Source organism: Lepisma saccharinum, chromosome 4 (assembly GCF_977018435.1).
Source record: "Lepisma saccharinum chromosome 4, izLepSacc3.1, whole genome shotgun sequence".
Taxonomy (NCBI): domain Eukaryota; kingdom Metazoa; phylum Arthropoda; class Insecta; order Zygentoma; family Lepismatidae; genus Lepisma; species Lepisma saccharinum.
In genome coordinates, this window is record NC_139232.1 from 109,046,703 (window position 1) to 109,067,476 (window position 20,774).

A 20,774-nucleotide genomic window follows, 5' to 3' on the forward strand; every position below is an offset into this window, starting at 1 on the left:
CTTCCCGAAGAGCCTGTAGTATTTCGGTCAAATGCTGAATATGGGATTGCTCATCAGGCGAAAACACTAACAAATCGTCAGCATATGTAAGAAGAAATTTATATTTAAATTTTCCCAAGACTTCGTCCAGTACGCGAGACAACATTTGCGTACCCAGATTAATGCCAAAGGGGACACGAGTGTATCTAAACTGTCCAAATGAAGTAACGAAGGCGGTCAAATCCTTGCTCTTATCGTCCAACCTAATCTGGTGGAAGGACTGGCATAGATCAAGGCAGGAAAACACAGCCGCATTTTGCAAATGCTGGAATAAAAGATCAATACGAGGCTGTGGAAATTGGTCATAAGCAATTAATCTGTTTAGAGACTGAAACGAACAGACCAAACGGTGGCCACCATTTTTCTTCGGCACCAAAAAGGCGGGGCTCGCATATTGGGACCTACAAACCTCCACGATACCCTGAGCCCGTAACTCCTCTATTTGTTGCCGCATAATATCGGTTTGAACAGGGTTCAATTGAAAAGGCTTAGCCCTAAAAGGGATATCCGAGACCAGGGGAATGGATACCGGTGGTAAAGTACATTCACCAACCCTGTCAGTGACAACATCCGAAAAGTTAGTTAACAAATTTTGCAAAGGTGAGGGTAAACCAGAAGAGGATGGTAGAAGGTGTAGCTGGACTTGGTCTGAAACCGGAATACGAGTCTCCGAAAAAGGGACTGGCATAGGCTGAGGAGAATGGTCCACTGAAAGACCCTCCTGAAAATAAGGAAAGGAAATAATCCAATTCTCCAAAGAAACGGTTGCTTTAGTATGAGAAAGAAAGTCCATTCCCAAAAGCAACGGATAAGGTAACGAATCCACTATCCAAAAACACCATTTCCACGACAAATGACCCAATCGTAATGAAAGTTTACAACGAGAGTTTAAGGAAAAAACCCGATTCGTCACGTCTTTCAAATCCATAGTTTCATCTCGTATAATTGAGAAACCGCGCCTTATTTGACCCAACAAGGAAGAAGAAACAAGCGACACCGACGAAGCGGTATCGAGGAGAGCGACAGTTGGTTGGTCTCCTAATAGAATCTTAATCGTAGGGGAAGAACGATTTTCAGGTGAAAATGGATATTCGGAACGTAATTGAATAGGAGATGGACACTCTTGGACAGGGGGCACAGGGGTGGGCATAGATGAAAGAATAATATCCTGATTTGGGGTGTCTAAACTCTGAGTCACGGAAGAACTATCAACGGCGTTCTCCAACTCCGCAACGGGATTTAACGACAAAGATTCTTGCTGCACCAAAGGAAGACATGATGGAGGGTATCGGCCCTCCTGAGAGTTGGTTATGATATTCGAAGATAAAGGCGGCGTATTCGCTGGTACAGGATGTAAGGAAGAGACTTCATGATCAGAATACAAGAATGTGTGCCTGGTATCTGATAAGTGCGAAGGCTGGGGCGAAGTTATATATGAATCTGGGTACATCTGCGAACGCCACTTCAACTCCGGCTGGATTATTTGTTGAGCCAAGGCAAAAAATTCTCGAATAGTCTGAGGGCGAGGAAAATTTAAAATTAAAGCCCGTGCGGGGAAATTCACACCCTCAAGCAAGACCTCGAGTAACTGTTGTTCAGGCCATTCCACGGCCAACACCTGGCTAGCATCATAAGCATCGCGAAGAAAAGAATAAAGAGTTTCTGATGGTTTCTGAACACGGTGGAGGATAGATAGTCGAAACATTTGTAATTCGGAAGGAGGTATGAGTCTGATCCAGACCATTGATAGAAACAAATGCCATGGTAATTTCTGGCGTAAGCCCTCCATCCAAATATCACGGAGAGGATTTAAGGTAAATGGTAACGCCATTAATAAAATGGATTCGATATCCAATAGTTCCAAGGCAACAATCTTATGGATGAGACACAGAAATTTAAATAAAGATAAAGGATCCCCACCCGTAGCGGGTAACATGTCTTTCAAAAGAATGGATACCGTTTGAAAACGTATGGTCTCCCTTATCGGTGACGCATTTTGAGGGAGGATTACCCCTTGAAGAAAATCCAAAACGGAAGGGGAAGGGGGTGGTAGCGGTGATTGTCCGTAGGGAGGTTGCACATCAAAAGTCATTTTTAGGAATCGTGGACCCACACGGGTCAATCACAATCACTCCTTCCAAAAGAGGGGGGGGAAAAAAGGGGGAAGGTTTTCCCGGTACGTCGCTGGTAATATAATGTAGGTGGAAAAAATTTAACCTGCTCGGCTTCCAAAACTTTGTACTGCCACTAAACTGGTAACTAATGTAGATCGAAAAAATTTAACCTGCTCTGCTAGCAAAACTATGTAACGCCTGTGTTGGGGAGGACGCTGACTTGCCCGAATTGATGGTAAAAGTATAATGGAAGCGCGCGGAAATTTACAATTGTCAACGCCTACGCCCACACAAGGGTCACAAACACAATCTGACGCGACGTTCCCGTTAAGCCTATATTCTCAACCACAAGGCAAGTCACAGAAAGGTCACGTCAGGTTCCAGTATACTTTGGAATCCAAAGGAACGGTCGAAATCAAATGATTCCGTTCACTTTATTTTTGCTAATAATGCTGCAAGAAATAAGAATATTAATGTTTATATATATATAAAAGGAATAATTTCAAAAACTTAGAACACACTAGCGTAAGTAATTGGATAACACTCCGCAACACAACAGTTGCGTATCAATATAATGACTTGCACCTTTTTCACTCGTCGCTATTATAGTTAAACGCGGCGTTTCTAAGATTTAGTCCTGTTTAAGGAAAAACAAGAAAGGAGGTTACCAGGAGCAAGACATATCCTGACTTATTATGCGATAATCTAATTAATCAGAGCAAAAAGATTGTTCGCAGATAACTGGGGTAAAAACTTCTAATCAAACAAGTACAATTCAACTTCCTTTTAACAATCTCTTTAATTTCTGTTCTCAATAACTATTATAAAAAAGGTCCATCAGGACTCTGGTTAACAATTCAGTCTCGCAAGGAGTAATTACGATCGTAACAAGTGCATTATAAATATACAAAAATATCAACAGCATTAAGAATGGTAACCTGTTTTATCAGTAATAGACTACAATTATTTTTCCTTTCTCTCTTTTTTTTTTGTAATACAATTTTTATTGCATGGCCGTTGATGCTACCGTGTTGGTTATGTGGTGGTACTGGATTGAAATCGGAAAAATGCGGGGAGTGTTGTACGGTTTACCCAAAAAAAGGGGGGGGGGGGGGCGTAGTTAAAGCAATTCAGGATAAACTCCCAGTAGCTCTTCAACAACACTATTAACTGTCCAAATGGTTCCTCTGTCACTTAACACGCGCTCAACCAAGAATAAAAAGAAAGTGGTTGCATTTAAGTGAGCCCTTTTTTACTACTACCGTCGTTCGCTACGGGCAGCGTGCTCAAACGAACACTTCACGCTAGAAAGCATTTTGTAAGTTTTCGTTTGCGGCGATAATTAGGAGTAATAATCGTGCAGTCACTCAAGTTCACAGTACTCGTTATTGCAACAACGAGACAAGTCTAAAACTGAAAGGAGGGATAACATACGTCGATCGCGTGTGCAAAAATTCAAAAAAAAAGGGAACAGTTCCACAAGCAAGCAGACAACGGGAATATTTGATAGAAGTCCAATTTACCTTATATGTATTCCTTCGGAGCTCTAGTCGTAAACCAAATACACTCAACTGATCTGGTACCAAAAACTGCAGTTAAGTATTTCCACTTGAGACCGTAATTGCAGCTGCTACTAAACGTATTCCATTTTCGTGGTCTCAATAGGTTTCCAAAGGAAGTAAAGTTCAAGGCGAGTTTTCCCCGTGTCACTGCTGCTGGGCTGATAAGGCACAACGCGAAGTCTGAATGCGAACTGCTAACTAACTGTATTCCCGATCGTAATCGACGGGGAAGAAAAAAAAGGGGGGGAGGGGGAGAAAAGGAGAGAGTAGTTTTTTGTTATGGCCAATAGACGGAGACACGAGGCAGACGACGAGAAACTACTGTCTATTGGGTTGGAGAGTTTATTTAACAAATGAACTCTATAATCGTACTCAATGGTACGTGTAATATTCACGGATGAGATGACGAGTACGTGAATATTACACAGTTAACTCCTTTATAAAATATTGTGTTAAAGCCTGTTGGCACATCTGGAGAACGGCCTTGTTTCCTTGCCAAGTGAGGGTTCATACCGATGTTACGCGGGTCTGTTCTATGCCTGTCGAGGGTTTGCCATGTGGGATCTACAGTGACGAATCTTTGGTTTATGTGAAAACCACAACAAACCTGTGCTTGTGAACCGGCGGAAAGAAGAGTCTGTTCTGTTTGTTGATCTACAAGAAACGGCCGTCCCACGCATCGGCAGTTTAGAACAGGAGGTGGAACGTTCTTGGAATTTTCGGAGCGTGAATCTGCTCTGATGGGCCGAATGATTTATCATCTCAAATTGAGGTGTTTCCATTTTGATCCCTGGAGCTCCTTGGCGCGGCAGCCTTTAGAGGTCCAAGCCCTGCCACGAACAGGGACGGTCTTTTTGGTTCGCCCTTACCCTCATGGTTCGACGTTCACCTAACCAACAGTCAACATCTCCCTCGCCCTCATAAAGGAATTTGTATTGGATTGAATGATGAAACCCTTTGATGGACATATTATTCCTAGCTCTCATTAATTTTGGCTTTGTAGTTAATATTCGCACACTTTCGTCTTGTGCACTCGCTGGCGTAACCTTCGGCCACTTTTTGGGTCCCTCCATGTTCCTAATGTATTTGAAAATGTAAGCATGTATTATTGGAAGAGGAAATACGAGTGAGCATTTTCGCTTATTTTAAAGGTTTAGAATGCAACTGTAATTTCAAGGTAATACCGCTTGTTTCACAGTTCGACGTTGCCCTCACCGTAGCATCTAGATTTTGTCCTCAGCCTTAACGGTCAACTTCACCCGACCCTCCTGGCACATCACAGTCTCTCTCTCTCTCTCTCTCTCTCTCTCTCTCTCTCTCTCTCTCTCTCTCTCTCTCTCTCTCTCTCTCTCTCTCTCTCTCTCTCTCTCTCTCTCTCTATCATTCTTACACCCTCACAATTTTACCGGACGTCGAGGGTGAGATGTACCCTCAAAAGGGTCACCCTCCAGAAGGTAGGAAGATGTGGCCACAAAGCCGTGCAGTATTTTAATTTTTTTAAATACCGATATTAGATATCGTGTGAATATTGATATCACCAGCATCTGTGGCGATATCCGTTACTTTTCGTCGATGCCAGACCTCTTGGTTTAATCGCGACCAAGAGAACGAATGATGAACTAATGAAATGAATTATGGGACATGCACAATGATTCATCCATGATTTACCAAGGTTTCGGACCTGCGAACTCTGGCTTCTTACCGCGTTACGCTGACCATTCTGACACGGAGGCTGACGGGAAAAGAAAAGCTAGCTGTTCGTCTATTTATGTGCAAACTCGATAGTAGCACAAGTAGTTTTTTTTTTTTATCAGCGATGCTAGCATGAACAAACGCACTTATTGAAGCTGTTTTCATAGTGATGGTTATTTTTATCAAATAGCCTTTTGAAAAACTGTTCTTACTTTTGGTGTAGAAAATGTTTACCGGAAAACTTTACTGCTCGTAATTCGATTTTTGATTTCCTCCTTTTTCTCCAATCTCTTCTCTCCATTTTTACGGCATGTTTCTTCAAAATTGTTTCTTTTCACTTGCAATTCCGTTAATTGAAATCGACGTTTTCCTCGTTCCTTTGAAACCGGCGAGACAATTGTTACGTTCTCGTTATCCTTGACGTTATACAGCCTGGGCAAGCAGCAGTGCCTGGCGGGTTGCATATCATCCACGGCGAAGACTGTTTCCTTCTTTCCCTGGTAAGATTTTTTTTGTCTCGTTTTTGATGTATTTTTCTTTCTGAAAGTTGTTTCTTGCTTTGACGGGTGACAGGCAGGTCGACAGTAGTTATAAAGCGTTTAGATATGACGTAGCATTTCGTATGAAGGAAATATTTTTGCCTTTTGGCTGGATCTCGCAAAATGTACGTATTAATTCGAAAATTACTCATTGATCGTTTTGTGTTGCCTGTATGGTCGGGTTAGAATGGTGGCGAACCAAGACGAAATTAGGATTTTTAGCCTCGTTCCGTCTCGTGAATGATGATGCCCCGTTTCATTCTTGAGGATTTCCACTGGGTGGGAAATCCTGGAAAAGTCGGGAAATTGGGTAAAATCATTGAAAAGTCTGGAAAAGTCAGTTATATTAAGTGTTATTATTAGTATTTTTTTGCTTCTGAGGATTAGAAATTGAAAACTGATTTCACCTTTTCTTTACCCAGTTGGTTTCTTTGGTTGATTGGGCTATTTTACTTTGTTTTTCAGCCACTTTAACTAATCGCGAAGGTGAGGATGAGTGATTGATTGATTTCCTTTATTTAACTTCGCGTATTTTTGCCACTTTTGGCTAATTTGCGAAGATGGGGATGAGTGATGATGTTATGAAATTGATGAATCGACACTCACAAACATTCATGCTCAGGCCTGGATTCGAACCCGGGACCCCTGTCGTCGTAGCGCGATGTGCTAACCATACTGCCTCGGAGGTCGGCGCTTTGTGTATGTATCAATTATCATTTCTGTAATAGAGCTGTAGTTTTTCGCTCTACAAGTTAGTAAATGGAGCATGTAATGTTTCGTCATAAGACATAATATCCTTTGTAAAACCGTGTGTGGTGTCTATAAATGGGAGAGGAGGTGGGAAAGGGTTACATACGTACTTCCTTGTGATGTAGCTCAGAAATCAATACTAATAGCAAACAGAACCAACAAAGCAGCCTCCACACAATGCAAATGTGGAAGCTCAAGGCAACCATTGTGCATTGTGATCTTGCGTCAACAGTTTCGAACCGCGACTTTGATGTCTGTGCTTCTTGTTTCCTCCCATTCTCTGTCCGGACCTTTGTGCGGCGTTCTTTGTTTTGGCTTTACCTCTTTCTTTCGTCCGACTGCGAACGTTGCGAGAGGGTGAACGCAATGGGCTCCTGCTCCCTTCCAGTCATCCCCGCGGATGTTCTGTTTACCCGTTTAAAATGGGTCGCTAACTTACTTAAATATCCAGAGGAAGCTCTTCTTCAACCGGAAGCTGTGCGTGTATCGTTGCCATGGCGACCGTAGTTTTCTCTCTGGTTGTTTCATCCGTCATCCGTTTTTTCTTCTCCATCTGCTTTCTTTTTTTACCTGCTCCGTTGCCATGAATCGAAATCTCTGCGCGTGTTTGCTCTCTCTCTCTATCTACCCCTCTCTCTCTCGCTCTCCCTTCCATTCCCGTGGAGATTTATCTTAATATTAATCTAGAATGAAAACATTACATGACAGTTCTCTTAAATCTTGCCATGCATGCAAACGATATGTTGCTGGAAACGACGGGGTGAGCATAAAGTCTGTACACGTAGGCAAAAACGTGTATTTTCAACATGGTAACCACTGTTGGAACCATGAGCCACGTCTAATTGACTGCACTTTTTGTCACTAGATGTGCTGGTGTATCCCGATGTTAGGCTGGTGCAGTTGAAATGACGCTCAACCAAGCAGACAAAAAGCAGTGTTCAAGTTCAGAAGATTCAACAAATGCCTGTGTGCTGCTTTAAACGTTAATGTGATTAGTTATCACGATACACGTGACCACACACCACACCCTACACCGCTCCTGAGCGTAGTGCAAACGGTGCTGACACCAAATCAGCGAAGTAGGCGAGTCGGTGTTGCACCGTGTAACCAACTAGACGCGGAAGTGCAGAAAGAGTCAAAAAGTGCAGCGAACTAGACGTGGCTAATAACAGCTACAACGTGCCGTGAAAGTCTGGGGAGGGGGGGAATTTTGCATAGTGTAATTTAGATCAAACTAATAAGAATGAGGTTATTGTTTGGAGCACTCACTCTACTGCCCGGACCTCGCCCGCGTTGTTTCTCGCATAGGAAATCCTGGCTGGGAAATCAACGCTTGAACAGCAGACTGGCTATCTCCCATGTGACAACTCTCTTCGATGTACAGAAACTCGTCATCGATAGAACTCCCAAGTAGTTCCCGTCAAGTATAGCGTAGGTACGAGGGTTGTTCCGAAAGTTCGTGGATTGGCAACACTGCACCGATTTTGTGTAAGCCGAGTCTGTGATTGTTGCACGAGAAGATAGGCTGTGGTGTGCTTTGTTAATGTACGAGTGAACCAACGCGCAGCTGTTGTTTGTTTGCTCGCTATAAAATTCGAAGTGCAGAGTGTATTACAATGGCGGATGAGAATGATATACAGATAATTACCAGACAAAGGATCGCTATTGAATTTCGTAAAGTTACGCAAAAGTGGCCAGGAAACGTTTGAAATGATCAAAGAAGCTTACGGTGACGAAGCAATGGGCAGATCGGCCGTATTCAAGTGGTGGAAGCATTTTAAGGAAGGTAAAGTCAATGTGAAGGATAAGGCGAGAAGTGGGCGTCCATCAACATCAGTGAACGATGAGAACATTGTGAAAGCAGAGTCATTGTTGAAACAAGATATACGTTTATCGATTCGTGAATTGGCAGGTAAACTGAATGTTGGTGTAGCAATATGTCACGAAACACCTGAAAATGTATCGTGTTTGTGCAAGATGGGTCCTACGTTCACTGAACTGCTTCATGAAGAATCGTTTCTCCTGCAGGTTAACGCTAATCCACATGTTGCACGGCAAGCTATGGCAGCTTTGAAGAAAATTGGTGGCAGTCTCGAGACCATCCTCCATACATCCCAGACCTCGCACCCTGCAATTTCTGGGCGTTTCCAACACTTAAGAAAGAGTTACGTGGAAGGAAGTTTAGCTCGAACCAGGAAGTGAAAGCTGTCACATCCACTACCTTACACCGATTCTCAGAAAATGGTCTGCAACGTGTGTTTGAGAATCTAGTACATCGCTGGAATCGATGTATAGTGTGTGAAGGGCGCTATTTCGAAAATGAAACTCACACCAACCCTCGTGCTGACTCGGACTCCGAATAGTGATCTCAGTTCACGAACTTTCGGTCCAACCCTCGTATATAGGCAACTTTTGACTAGGATACAGTATTCAACGACAGAACAACAACACAAAGCGAGATTAGCGAGTGTTGTTTTACGAGCTGTTGTGGATTACAGGGAAGATTTAATGGAAGCCGACCCCCTCGCCTCCCTTTCCTCGCACTGCCTTTAGGGTAAGCAGAAGGCGTAATGGGCCTTTGAGTGCTCTTGGATGCGAACGCGCATTGAAAGCAGTATACACTTCTTTAGCCAGACAGTTAATGAAGGCAACCTTGATGTGGCTAGCTGAAGCGACCCGTCGATAAGCCTAATGCATCTGCATAGAGTGAGCGATTAGTTTGGTCTTTGTTTTTCAGTTTTTCGCATTAAGCAGAAACATGAGCGGATTTTCACAGAATGCAAGAAAAATAAATATATTATTTTCTCATACATACATATGCATACACACATAAACACACACACACACACACACCCATACACACACACACACATACACACACACACACACATATATATATATAATCAACAATCTTGATACAAATGAGTCCATAGCTGAGCTGAATATATTATTTCTCATTACAATGCACAGTAACCACAACGTGCTTCGGGTCGAAACTGTTTAACGTCAGTTCCACTTGATTACAAGAGGAGTTCGGTTAGACCACTTCATAGTCTTTGAAAACTTAGTCATCCTTTTTTGATGACAACTTGAGAATCAGTGGTTGAACTTACCTAGAAATTCTTGAGAAGTCAAGCAAATTCTCTTATGACTGACAAGAAATGGAATTTCATTTACAAAATAGAAATTTTGCAAAGTCAATATGGTTGTTGGACCCGCAGAGAATGCTTTTTCCTCCACATATTTGTAGTAACTAATTTCATGCAACATATGTTAAAAAGAAAAGAAAGGAAATCTTTAAAAATATGGCTTTTCTAAAACTGAAGCCTGTGCTTTAATTTTTCCGTTTAAGAAATCCTTCCCAGAATAGGCTGGAAATGTTTCTAGAAAAATTAAGAAATTTGGTTTGTCAAAATGAGTGGTATCCTTGAATAGAAAAGAAAGCCCATTCGCCAAAAGCGTCCCGTTCTCGCTACATGTGCATTTAAATCCTCAGAAGAAATTCCCCTCGGCCAGGGGTGGCCAGAGGGTTTGAGCTCATTATTAGGCCAAAGCCTTGCGTTTTGGCCACTTGTGCATGCGGCCTTTGTAGCTGATAGAAGGAAAGAGAAATTTACATGAAAGATCGAACGCGGTTTCTGAGTTGTTGCTTTCCTGACTATATAAGGAGGAGATCTGGTTGTAGCCGAGCTCGTTAGAAGTGCAGTAATGTATTCAACTTCAAGCTGCACTTCGGAGCACGGCAAGTGAAGCTGAACTTTGCATTCAACCATGTGAACAGCGTGATCATACATTTCACCTCTGTCAGGCGATCGCATTGCAACTTACTTCTCAATTTTGTTTCGACGCCCCGATGGCGCAGTGGTAACGTCGTAGCGTTGTAATCAAGGGGTCCTGTGTTCGATACCCGATGGAAGCACATAGTGATTCGGATTCCACTTTTAAACTGTAGCTAGGTTCAGTTCCAATTAACCTATCTGTACATATAAGTAGACTTAAAAAACTTATACCTTAGCTGACTATACTTACTATATAACTCAATATCACTGCAATGCATCAACCTAGCTCTCTGGCATCGCTAAACCCGAAGGTTCATAGCCGCAGCAAAGCCTAACTATTTTTCTCAGCATCAACCCACTCTTGGTAGTCCTTATAAATGTCCTTATGTTCATCTTCATATTGTCATTCCGTCTTCGTCTTAGCCTTCTTTCAGGTCTCTTACCATCAGGTTACCCAACAAGGGTCCTTCAAACATTTCTATCCTCTTCCTTCCGTGTTACATGGCCTGCCCAATGAAGATTTATTGATTTAATTATTATAATAATATCAGGAGATAAACATAGGTTAGGCTATGCTCCACTCTCCTGTTGTAAGAAACTACGTTTCATATCTGTACTGAACTACAGGCATAATTACTGCCTTGTATTTTTTATGTTTACATTATTTCATATTAGACGAGAGGATAAAAGTTTATGAATAGAAATGCTATATGCATCACCAGAATTAAGTAATTAGGTCTGAATTAAGTCTGAATGAATTATTTTAATTTGCTCTGTAATATTGTTTTCGTTCGTTAATGTTACTCCTAAATATTTCATTTTTTTTATCACAAATCTGATTCAAATGTCGCAGAGCGGTGGTAGCGAAGGCAATACTCAGAGTCACATAGTATTTGGGGGGGGGGGGATATAAAGTGCGGGAAGATGAAGATTATTTTAGTTGAGATTACTTTCCGAATGCGCAGATATTCTGATGGTTATACAATATTTATCAGAATCGTAAATAAAATCAGCAGTGCATATCATGTCGACTTCTAAAGCACCATTGTGCTCATTCTTGCCTGATTTCCAGCAAAGAAATTCCAAAGTAAGCAGCAATGAGAATATACGAGGGTATTACAAGAACTGGAGTCAAATCAGGATCGAGGGAGGTACTTTGGACTGCCGCTGATGACTCTAGATGAAAGCTGCTGTCACATGCCCAAGAGTGCTCCGACAATCACGATACGCTCCGATCTTCGCGCCTCCACCCAGAATGTGTTCATTGTGTCGACGCCTACTGTCGACGGACTGCGTGATGTAGTGGATAGAGTGTCTCTCGCATCGCGGACCGGAGACCTATCTCTCCGGTCCGCTAGGTTTCTGGACATCCCCACCTGGCGCTTTACTGTTCGCATTTTAGTGTTGTAGTGGCTCGTGTTAGTGTTTTAGTGAGTGTTCCTGCCTGAAGAATGCGTCGCTATTCGGATCGTGTGATCAGCGGGTGTCGAGACTTCGCACGCGATTGTGCTGTGAGTATGGCCGCTGTGATTTTTCCCCCTTTTCATTATCCTGTTTGTTTCATTCTGTTAAATTGCTCGTTATACCCTAAATACCCTTAGTTATTTAGCTGAAGCCAAAGGGAAGCATATTACTGTTAATAATAAAAGTAGGATTAAGTCCTCAGTTAAGGGCGTATATTATTAAAAAGAAGCTGATAACTTCTATCTTTAGTGGTGAAATTCCATTAATACTCCTATTTAATATTTCTTTAGTATAAAATTACCTTATCTTTTCCTGGTAAAGGGGAGAAATGTTTACAAAGCTTAATTACTTTTCCTAACAACTTCAATGCCATGCTTTATTTATAAACTACACAAACACACATCAATTATTAATAAAATCATCATTAAAATGAAACTATAAAATAAATATTAAAAGAGTTAGAATGAATTAATTGAATACTTAAGGAACCAACCACTCCTTATATGTCTATACACTCTTTGCCCACCGAGCAATTCACTCCATCCACGATCAATAAGGGTATAAATCGTAAGGATTATAGAATCTGTTTCAATGTATCCACAGCAACTCTAAATTTCTCCGGACTATCTTCTGTGCGCACTATGGTATGAATTCACATATGATTCGTATGGTCTCATGCTTTCTGATGATCTGCAACCTTTGCCCCCTCTCCTCTCCCCAGGGTTGTATCCAGGTACAGTTCTATCTCTGGCGCTGTCATCGAATTTTGAATCCTAAGCGATGAAATGGACAGAAGGTGATGCAGTCAGCGTCTTGCCATGTAATCCTGTCTCTGCCTTACCAAAATATCCGACGTACTTAAAACACATCGTTGTCTCTTTTTTTCAGTACCTAGTGTTTTTTTTATCATCGTGAGGGTTTCCCCGATGGCGTAGTGGATCTATCGTCGCTTTGTAATCAAGGGGTCCCGGGTTCGATACCCTGCGGAGACGCATTGCACAGTCCCGACTTTAAATTGCATGTCTAGTCCCAATTAGTCTATCTCTGCATGCAGTGGACTTAAAACAACAATTCAAACAAGCATCGTCATGAAGCGAAACCATACACAGCTAATGTAGAGCCATAATATTTAACGTTGGTGCATTGTTTGACAACGAAGCAAGAAAGGCAATACAAGTGCACAAGCGAGAGGAAAGAACAAATGGCTGTCCACTTTAGTTCGCGAGTTGGTCGGGTTTTTCTTATCTGTTGTCTAGATTCGCAATACTTTAATAGGCTTACGTAGTCACGAAACTATTGCGAATATCTAGACAACCGCGAAAGCAATCCACATGGATATTCACGTGAACGCTCTAGAAGGAATTCGAAACAGATGCAGTTGTCCAGTTTTTTGAAAGGGGAGGTAGATTCCAAAACAGCAGCTGTGGCATTTGTATCACGGCTGGTCAACGAGCCTATTCCGCTTGTAGAAGTAAACCCTCTTCGGATAAGTCTGCGCAGCGACATGCGCAGTACTGTTCACGCCTGCACAATAGAACGAAATGCTTCTTGTGGGAGGAACCTTCTCAGTGACGTCATATGAGAGAGAGACTCGCGTTAAAGTTTCGGGTAAGATACGGCCAGGAATGCAACTACAAGGGATCGAAGGAACTCTTCGATTCCGCTGAGGAAGCAGAGGCGGGAGAAAATGGATTGGAAAGATTTGAAAGAGCAAGCAGCATCTTTCATGTTCTCCGGAACAGCGGAAACCAACTGCGTTACCTTCAGAGAGAGAAGTGCACCGTGTACATCCAGTTTCCGCCGCGATGCAGCCCAATAGCCTTGCATATCCTTCCGATACGGAAGGTAGAGAAGATTATGAACGGTTCGTCGGAGCCAGGGTTCCAGATGAGGCGCCATTCTTCCTTCTCCCTTCCACCCGACGGCTCTCTCTCGTGAAATTGGGTCAGCCTCTTCTACCCGAGTAATGATAAATTGCAACCATCAATCGAAATTCCCGTTTAGGAGAAATGTCCCCGTACCTTGTGGAAGTTTCAAACTTTTGCATTGAGGTTCCTCCTTTGCGTGTAGACTTGAAACTTCTAAGCCTGTATTTTTCATCCACGAGGATTCGAACTCACAGCGTCTCAAGTACTGATGTGATTAGGATTACCTTGTGCAAAAAAGTAGGACACACTATCCTATGATTTAAGACTTTGAGTTAAATTGTACCCCAGAATCGTTCAACAGGAAAGTCACAATAAATGTAATACTAAATGGATCCACTTCCATCATACGGTAGTAATAAGTGGAAATGATATGTCTCGTAGGATCTCTGTAAACAATGATATATTCCGTAATGAATAGTTCTGACTGAAAGCATTTCAGGCTTGTTTGTGCAGTACAATTCGAATTCCTGACAACGCAATGTAAACGAAACTTTTTTTTTTTCTTCTTCAATTTACTCATTCACATTGCATTTTGGTGGGCCTCCCCGATGGCGCAGTGGTAGCGTCGTCGTCTTGTAGTCAAGGGGTCTCGGGTTCGAGACCCGGCGGAGGCACATAGTGGTTCGGATCCCACTTTGTAAACGGTAGGTCGAGTCCCGATTATCCTTACTGTGCATAAAGTGGACAACAAACCAATCAATCAATCAAATCATTGCATTTGGTAAATTGTTCTGAGATTTTGCTTCATTTTCCTGTTAATGATTATATGTTGGACATAAGCACACACACACACACACACACATACGTATATATATATAAACTAACTTTTCGAATTAACGGAAAACTTTAGGTTGAGCTTTTCGCTAACGATAAACAAAGAAACATGCTAGCTTACTAAATTTGATTAATTTTTTTGGTAACTAAACATATGGAACCTATAGTTTGGAATTGCTTTTAAAATGATTCTGGAGAAGCTTTTGTTTATTGTCAGTTAAACCATATGTTTACTGTCTTTTTTGTTGATGTTGTTATTGTAACATGATTAACCTATGTGGTAAAAAAAAAGTAACAGTAAATAAACATTTACTCAAGAATCAGTATTAGCGTGACGATAATAAGTAACTTAGTAAACTTAATATTGTGCCCTTTCGATATTGTATTAACCACAGAATATTTTATCACTCTGCTTTATTTATAATTTCCAATATAGTTCTGCTTTATTTATAATTTCCAATATAGTTTATAGCGCGTTCTAATCCACTATATTATTTATTGTTATTATTAAATTATTTGAATTGATTGATTGATTGATTTGGTGTTTTTAAGTCCATTTTATCCACAGAAAGGCTAATCGGGACTGGACCTACAGTTTAAAGTGGGATCAGAACCACTGTATTCCTCCATCGGGTATCGAACCCGGGCCCCCTCGATTGCAGGGCAACGACGCTACCACTGCACCATCGGGGAGGCCCTCAAATTAATTTCACTTTACGCAAAAAGCTTATATGAACTCCTAAGATGTTAGAGGCACAACTCATCAATCATCATGATAACATACATACAACAAATATGCAAGCCTTATGTATATACATAAAGTATATACAACATATATAATATATGTACTGCTTTGCGTTCAAAAGTGCGATAACAGTGTTTTCAATTCTTAGTCATCGCATTGTAATAGTAACGTGTGATGTTCTGGTGGATGGGTTAAAATTGACAGGAAAAATAAACTGCCACGAATTCCTCTGAAGATAGTGTCGCTGCACATGATGCTGAGTGTAACCACAAAAGTCCATTAACGGGTGGAATCTGTACCTGATTTATGAAGCTGCTGAGAAGCAGAACTGAATCTAGGTTTGCCGTTTTACTTCACATGCTGCAACAAATCTTTCGCACGGTCTATTTTGAAATAGCTTGTGTGTGTACTAGAGTAGCATTGGACCACTTTCGCTCGCTCAAACTCAATCGAATTTCCCCATTCTATATATTCGCTTGAATATATAGAATATCACATATCATTTCAATGTGACAATAATCGTACAAATATATATGTAAAATCCGTCCTGGCAGTTTCAACCCACAATCATCTATTTATTTTCATATAGCTATCGCTATATATTGGCAAGATAAACTAAACTACTTTTTATGATGGAGACAATGAATGTTCACTTAAGTTTCAATTTCACTGCGTCTTTCACTTCACGAAGCATGTTTGAAGGCTCACTACCACAGACAAATTACGGTTGCATGTGAACTACTGGGCATCGAGCGTATACCGATCGTTTGCCTGTTCGAGCGTTATTCGCTCGAACGAATTAACTGTCGATTCCTTAAGCCATCTAGCGTCATCCGTGCGAACTATTAGACGATCGAGCAAAAAAGTCTCGATGCAGCACTCTAGTGTGTACCGTTTGATCCTGCGCTCAGCTCTGTTGTTTTTCGACAGAGCTCAATCAATACCTATGCATACATGCAGGTTCGGTATACTATAGCCTACGGGAATTCACATAATAATAATAATAATAATAATAATAATGTTTATTATAGTACAGAATAGTATTGTAAGAGCACCATACTTTATATTTCATTACGTTTCACATTCGATTCTTCAACGCAGTTTCTCACTAGGCCTTTAACACTGTAACCAATTTGTTTCTCATGTTCATTTTGAGAATATTCTTCTTTCTTGTAAACAGAAATACATGTAACACAAAGTAAATTACCTACGTGATATCATTACATATTTGCTTCATTTAATTTTGTTGTTATTATTATTATTATTATTTTGCATACGTTAATCACATGTAGTAAAAATCAGTCCAATTTATTTAGTTTTCCCACAACCCAGTCGGGTATGCTGGCATGGCACTTTTGTAATAATACGAATCCTAGAGAAAAAATCTTCAGAACTAGATTCATATTCTTGCTACACTCATTTCTATGATTTCCAATTTGAAATGTAACGTTAATATTTAAATCTCCTAAGCATTTTACTTTATTTGGTTCTAACGTATTTATCAAAGTTTACTAAGTTTTGAGAACGTCCCAATTGTTTCTTATCTCTTTGTTGTCAAAAAGGCGTTCCGTGTTACGCATCGTGGCACTCGACATTATTACGTTGTGCGTACTACGTCTTGTATTTTGCTTTTTGTGTAATTGTTGTCAGTTCATAGTCAATAATGAACCGTCTTGTGGTAAGTAGCTTTCAAAGTGGGTACTGAAATTTGATACATTCGTATTATATTTAAGACATTTCCTTTTTTGCGCGTGAGTTATAACTCTTGCTTTAAAACATGGAAAATTAGAAGTTTTTAAAAGTAGTTCATATGTACGAAATTCTGGATACTGGTACATTTTTTCCCTGTGTATTATTGTTACATCTTGAACTTATGTCTTTGAAGTCATAAAGTTCTATTCGTGGCGACTCCCTTCTGTGATCTTATCATCTGAAGACTATATTTTTTTATGTGACATATTTCATATTCTGCGTCAGTAATTGATATCATGTATTTTTAAGAAATCCACTAACTATTGAAGGAGCGTTGTTACAGGAACATGCCCGAAATAAATATGTATTTTTTTGTGAAGGCACTTTGTTGGTTGACATTGTAATTTGATGAAAGATTACTTGTAAGTACATGACAGTGTAGTTTATTGGTACATGAAGAATGGTTAAGTTTTATAAATTACTTAGGCAGTGTCATATGACATATGTTCTCCTAGAAACCTCTAATTAATTTTGCAAAGAGTAATGTGTCCCAAGACTATATCCACGAAAATAAAAAAAGAACAGAAAAACTTACCTTTGCTGAGGGAGAGGAGGGGGCAAAATACTGGGACACTGTATGTCTCAAGTTGCTTTTCCAGTGAGAGACTCTTGTCAGATTTCTTAAACATTAACTGAAACGAGAATCATTTCTGATACCCACTACAAGATTTTAGTGTATTGCCACGTAATGCATTCGAATATGCGGCTGTCCTATTAGCAGAATATTAATTTGGATTATCTCATCGTGTTATCTACAAATTGGGAAAATGTGAAACTGATACATTTTCAGGTCTTGATTGTTTTCCATTTCTTTCTTGAAGACTTCAGCTGTAACCGAGTGCGTTGCGGCTGATTGAAGAACATGTAAATTAGATGAAATCAGAACCATTGCTTGTTTTGTTTGTGCAATTTAGTTATCTACTTTACTCACAGATGTGAAATTCTCTCCTACTGATTGTGCTGAACTATTTTAGAGATTGAGATTTTTCACAAATATAATCAGCACACAATGCAACACAGTGAGTGTGTTGTCTAAAAATAAATATTCACGGTGATTTTAGTGCTAAACGTGCCTCTACCCTCGTGCTCCAGGACTTCTCCAGGATTCCAAATTATTGATATATTCTTGTCGATCTAGAATCTAATTCTTCTTAGTGATCACATAATACAGTATTTGTTTCGTATAGTTTTTTTCCGACATGTGAGAAGAAGGTAATTATGTATTTAGTGCTTATAAACGTCGTTTTTTTATTTGCAGAGCGGATTATGCGCCACCTCAGAGATGGAGACGTCGAGGGGCAGCATCCGGATACAGCATCTGACGGGGAGTGGCGTGGGGGAGGGACGATCCCGCTTCCCTAAGTTGGACGAATGTGCCCACTTCCACTACGAGTTTGTGGAGCTTGGACCGCTTCAGGCGAGTGGAACCTTTTTTTCCAGTGAAATGAGCGGATTTGGGAATAAATCGTTGTAGATGGATGACTTCTTAATCGGTTAAGAAACAATTGGGGATGTGGGAACACCAGTCAATAAGTTCACTTGAAATTGAAGTGTCAGTATGTCACAAAAAAGTAGTAAAGTATCGTTTCATTTACTCATTGGAGGGATGGGACTCCCTCCAAAAATCTCACCGGATGGCATATCGGATAATTGAAATCGCGAATTGTGAGGCCATAATCAACCGACAAAATTCAAATTATATGCAAATTAGAATTTTTAAAGTTTCATATTAATTAATGTACGTATTGTATTACATGTTGTGTAAAACATATTCCAACTACTTTCCGTTTTTACAGAAAAAAAACATTTTCATATTATTTTATGACCCCACCATAACAGTTCCAGTGTCCTTCCGGTAGACTACAAAATTATACAAGACAATAGTAATGAGTAGTGCCTGGAACTTTATGTCCTATAAAACTGTAAAATATGTATGTAATTATGTCATAATATACCCAGTAAAGCCAAAAATATGCACAACAGTACTTTCGAATTTCTCACAGTAACAAATCCCTTTACAGGAGGCAATCTATTCACTCACACTACTACACACTCATCAAACGACAATTGATGTTGAAACTCCCGTACTCGATTGTCGATAGAGTAGGGCCAGTCATGTACCGAACGTTACTTTTGCTTTTGACTGATTGTTGTGAGAAGCAAAGAAAAGGTAAAGAAATGTGAACAGTTGAAACTTGTTTACATCCTGCCCGGTGATTATCGTGCCTACACAACAATGAAGGAGAACATTTCTCCTCAATAATGTTCCCAAGGCTATCGATTGTCGGCTGGATAAAAAAGGGAGGTTATTATTGTTCTGTACTAATTGGTAACAAAATACGGCATCTGCTTATAATTTGTTTTCCGTAATTTCCTTGTCCTTCCATCGGTAATATAAACTATCCGTTGCGCTAAAGATACGAAGAATAAATTATAAAAACATCGTGCTGCGACGCCAAGGGTCCCGGGTTCGAATCCCGCTCGGGCTTGGTTGTTTGTGAATGCCCATTCATCAATTTCATCATTTCATCACTCATCCCCATCTTCGCAAATAGCAAAGAGGCACAAAACGCGAAGTAAAATAAACTAAATCAACCAATCAATCAATCATAAAATAGCCGATTGTATGCAAGACAATTACGAAATTGTAGAGAAATGTGTTGTAAAAACGCGAAATTGATAAAATATGCCTTATCAAGTTCGTCTATTTCGGCTGATTTTCATCAGATATGTAAAGATCTCACCCCAGTATTCCATCCGATGCCAGATAAAAAATGTTACTTATAACAAAGTCCCGGGCCCTAGTAATGAGAAAGAATTTTAAATAATGCAACAACTCTTGAAGCTCTCCGATTTTTGCTACAGATTCTTTGATTTATTGTTGCACCAAACTTGATTGTTAATAATTTCTGGATAATTATTTCGTTTGTGTTATTTAAAAAGGCACATGCGTCACGTTGAGTAGAAAAGTTCATTTTTACGAATCAGTGTCTCCTGTTGATAGATTTTATTGTGCATCTTACATAAACACAGGTTACCATCCAAAAACTTTTCGAAGCTACTGGCTCTTTGTGGGAGAGGCAAACAACAACAACAACAAAAGAAAACAAAAAAAACAAGCGATTCTTCACTTTCCCCTCAGACATCTATCTTGCTAGTCCGTCTTCGCTTCCTTCCCGCCCCCTTCCACCATCTGACGATGGGGGAGAGTGATGTGCTAATAAATCAGCGAAACTGAGAATGAAATGCGTGGGTGGTAGGGTGGAACGTGCTCAGATTGGAGATCCAAGAAACGCGGGAGTTAGATACGCAAGATTTCTCGCCGACCATCTACATTTCTTCTATCCTTGCATGCGTTGAGCATTTTTTTTCGTAGTAGGCTCGGCACTGTGAGCGTCTCGTGAGCGAGAAAACCTGTTGTGCTCGGTCATTGATTGATTCATTTGATTATCTCTCACTTCGCTTTTCTGCTACTTTTGGCTAATTACGAAGACAAGGATTAATGATTATGAGATGAGATGGGTGAAGGGGCAATCACGAATACATATGGGACGACACAAGACGAGCCCCAAAGATGTTTATACCGGCAGCTTAATGCACACGCCAGAGCCTCACTAGTCTGCAAAATGCTGTCTA

At 40.5% G+C, this 20,774-nt stretch overlaps 1 protein-coding gene across 6 annotated transcripts in view; it reads left to right on the top strand.

Moving 5' to 3' along the window:
• CdGAPr (GTPase-activating protein CdGAPr) overlaps positions 1 to 20,774 on the top strand; it is a 394,186-nt gene that overhangs the window by 210,223 nt on the left and 163,189 nt on the right. For 5 of the 6 annotated variants that reach the window (XM_083121101.1, XM_083121104.1, XM_083121105.1 and 2 more), the window contains one exon: positions 18,397 to 18,555. In XM_083121101.1, coding sequence (XP_082977227.1) covers positions 18,397 to 18,555 — 159 coding nt within the window. Of the gene's footprint in view, positions 1 to 11,796; positions 11,987 to 18,396; positions 18,556 to 20,774 lie in introns of those variants that run through there. The other variant, XM_083121107.1, reaches the window with a different exon arrangement.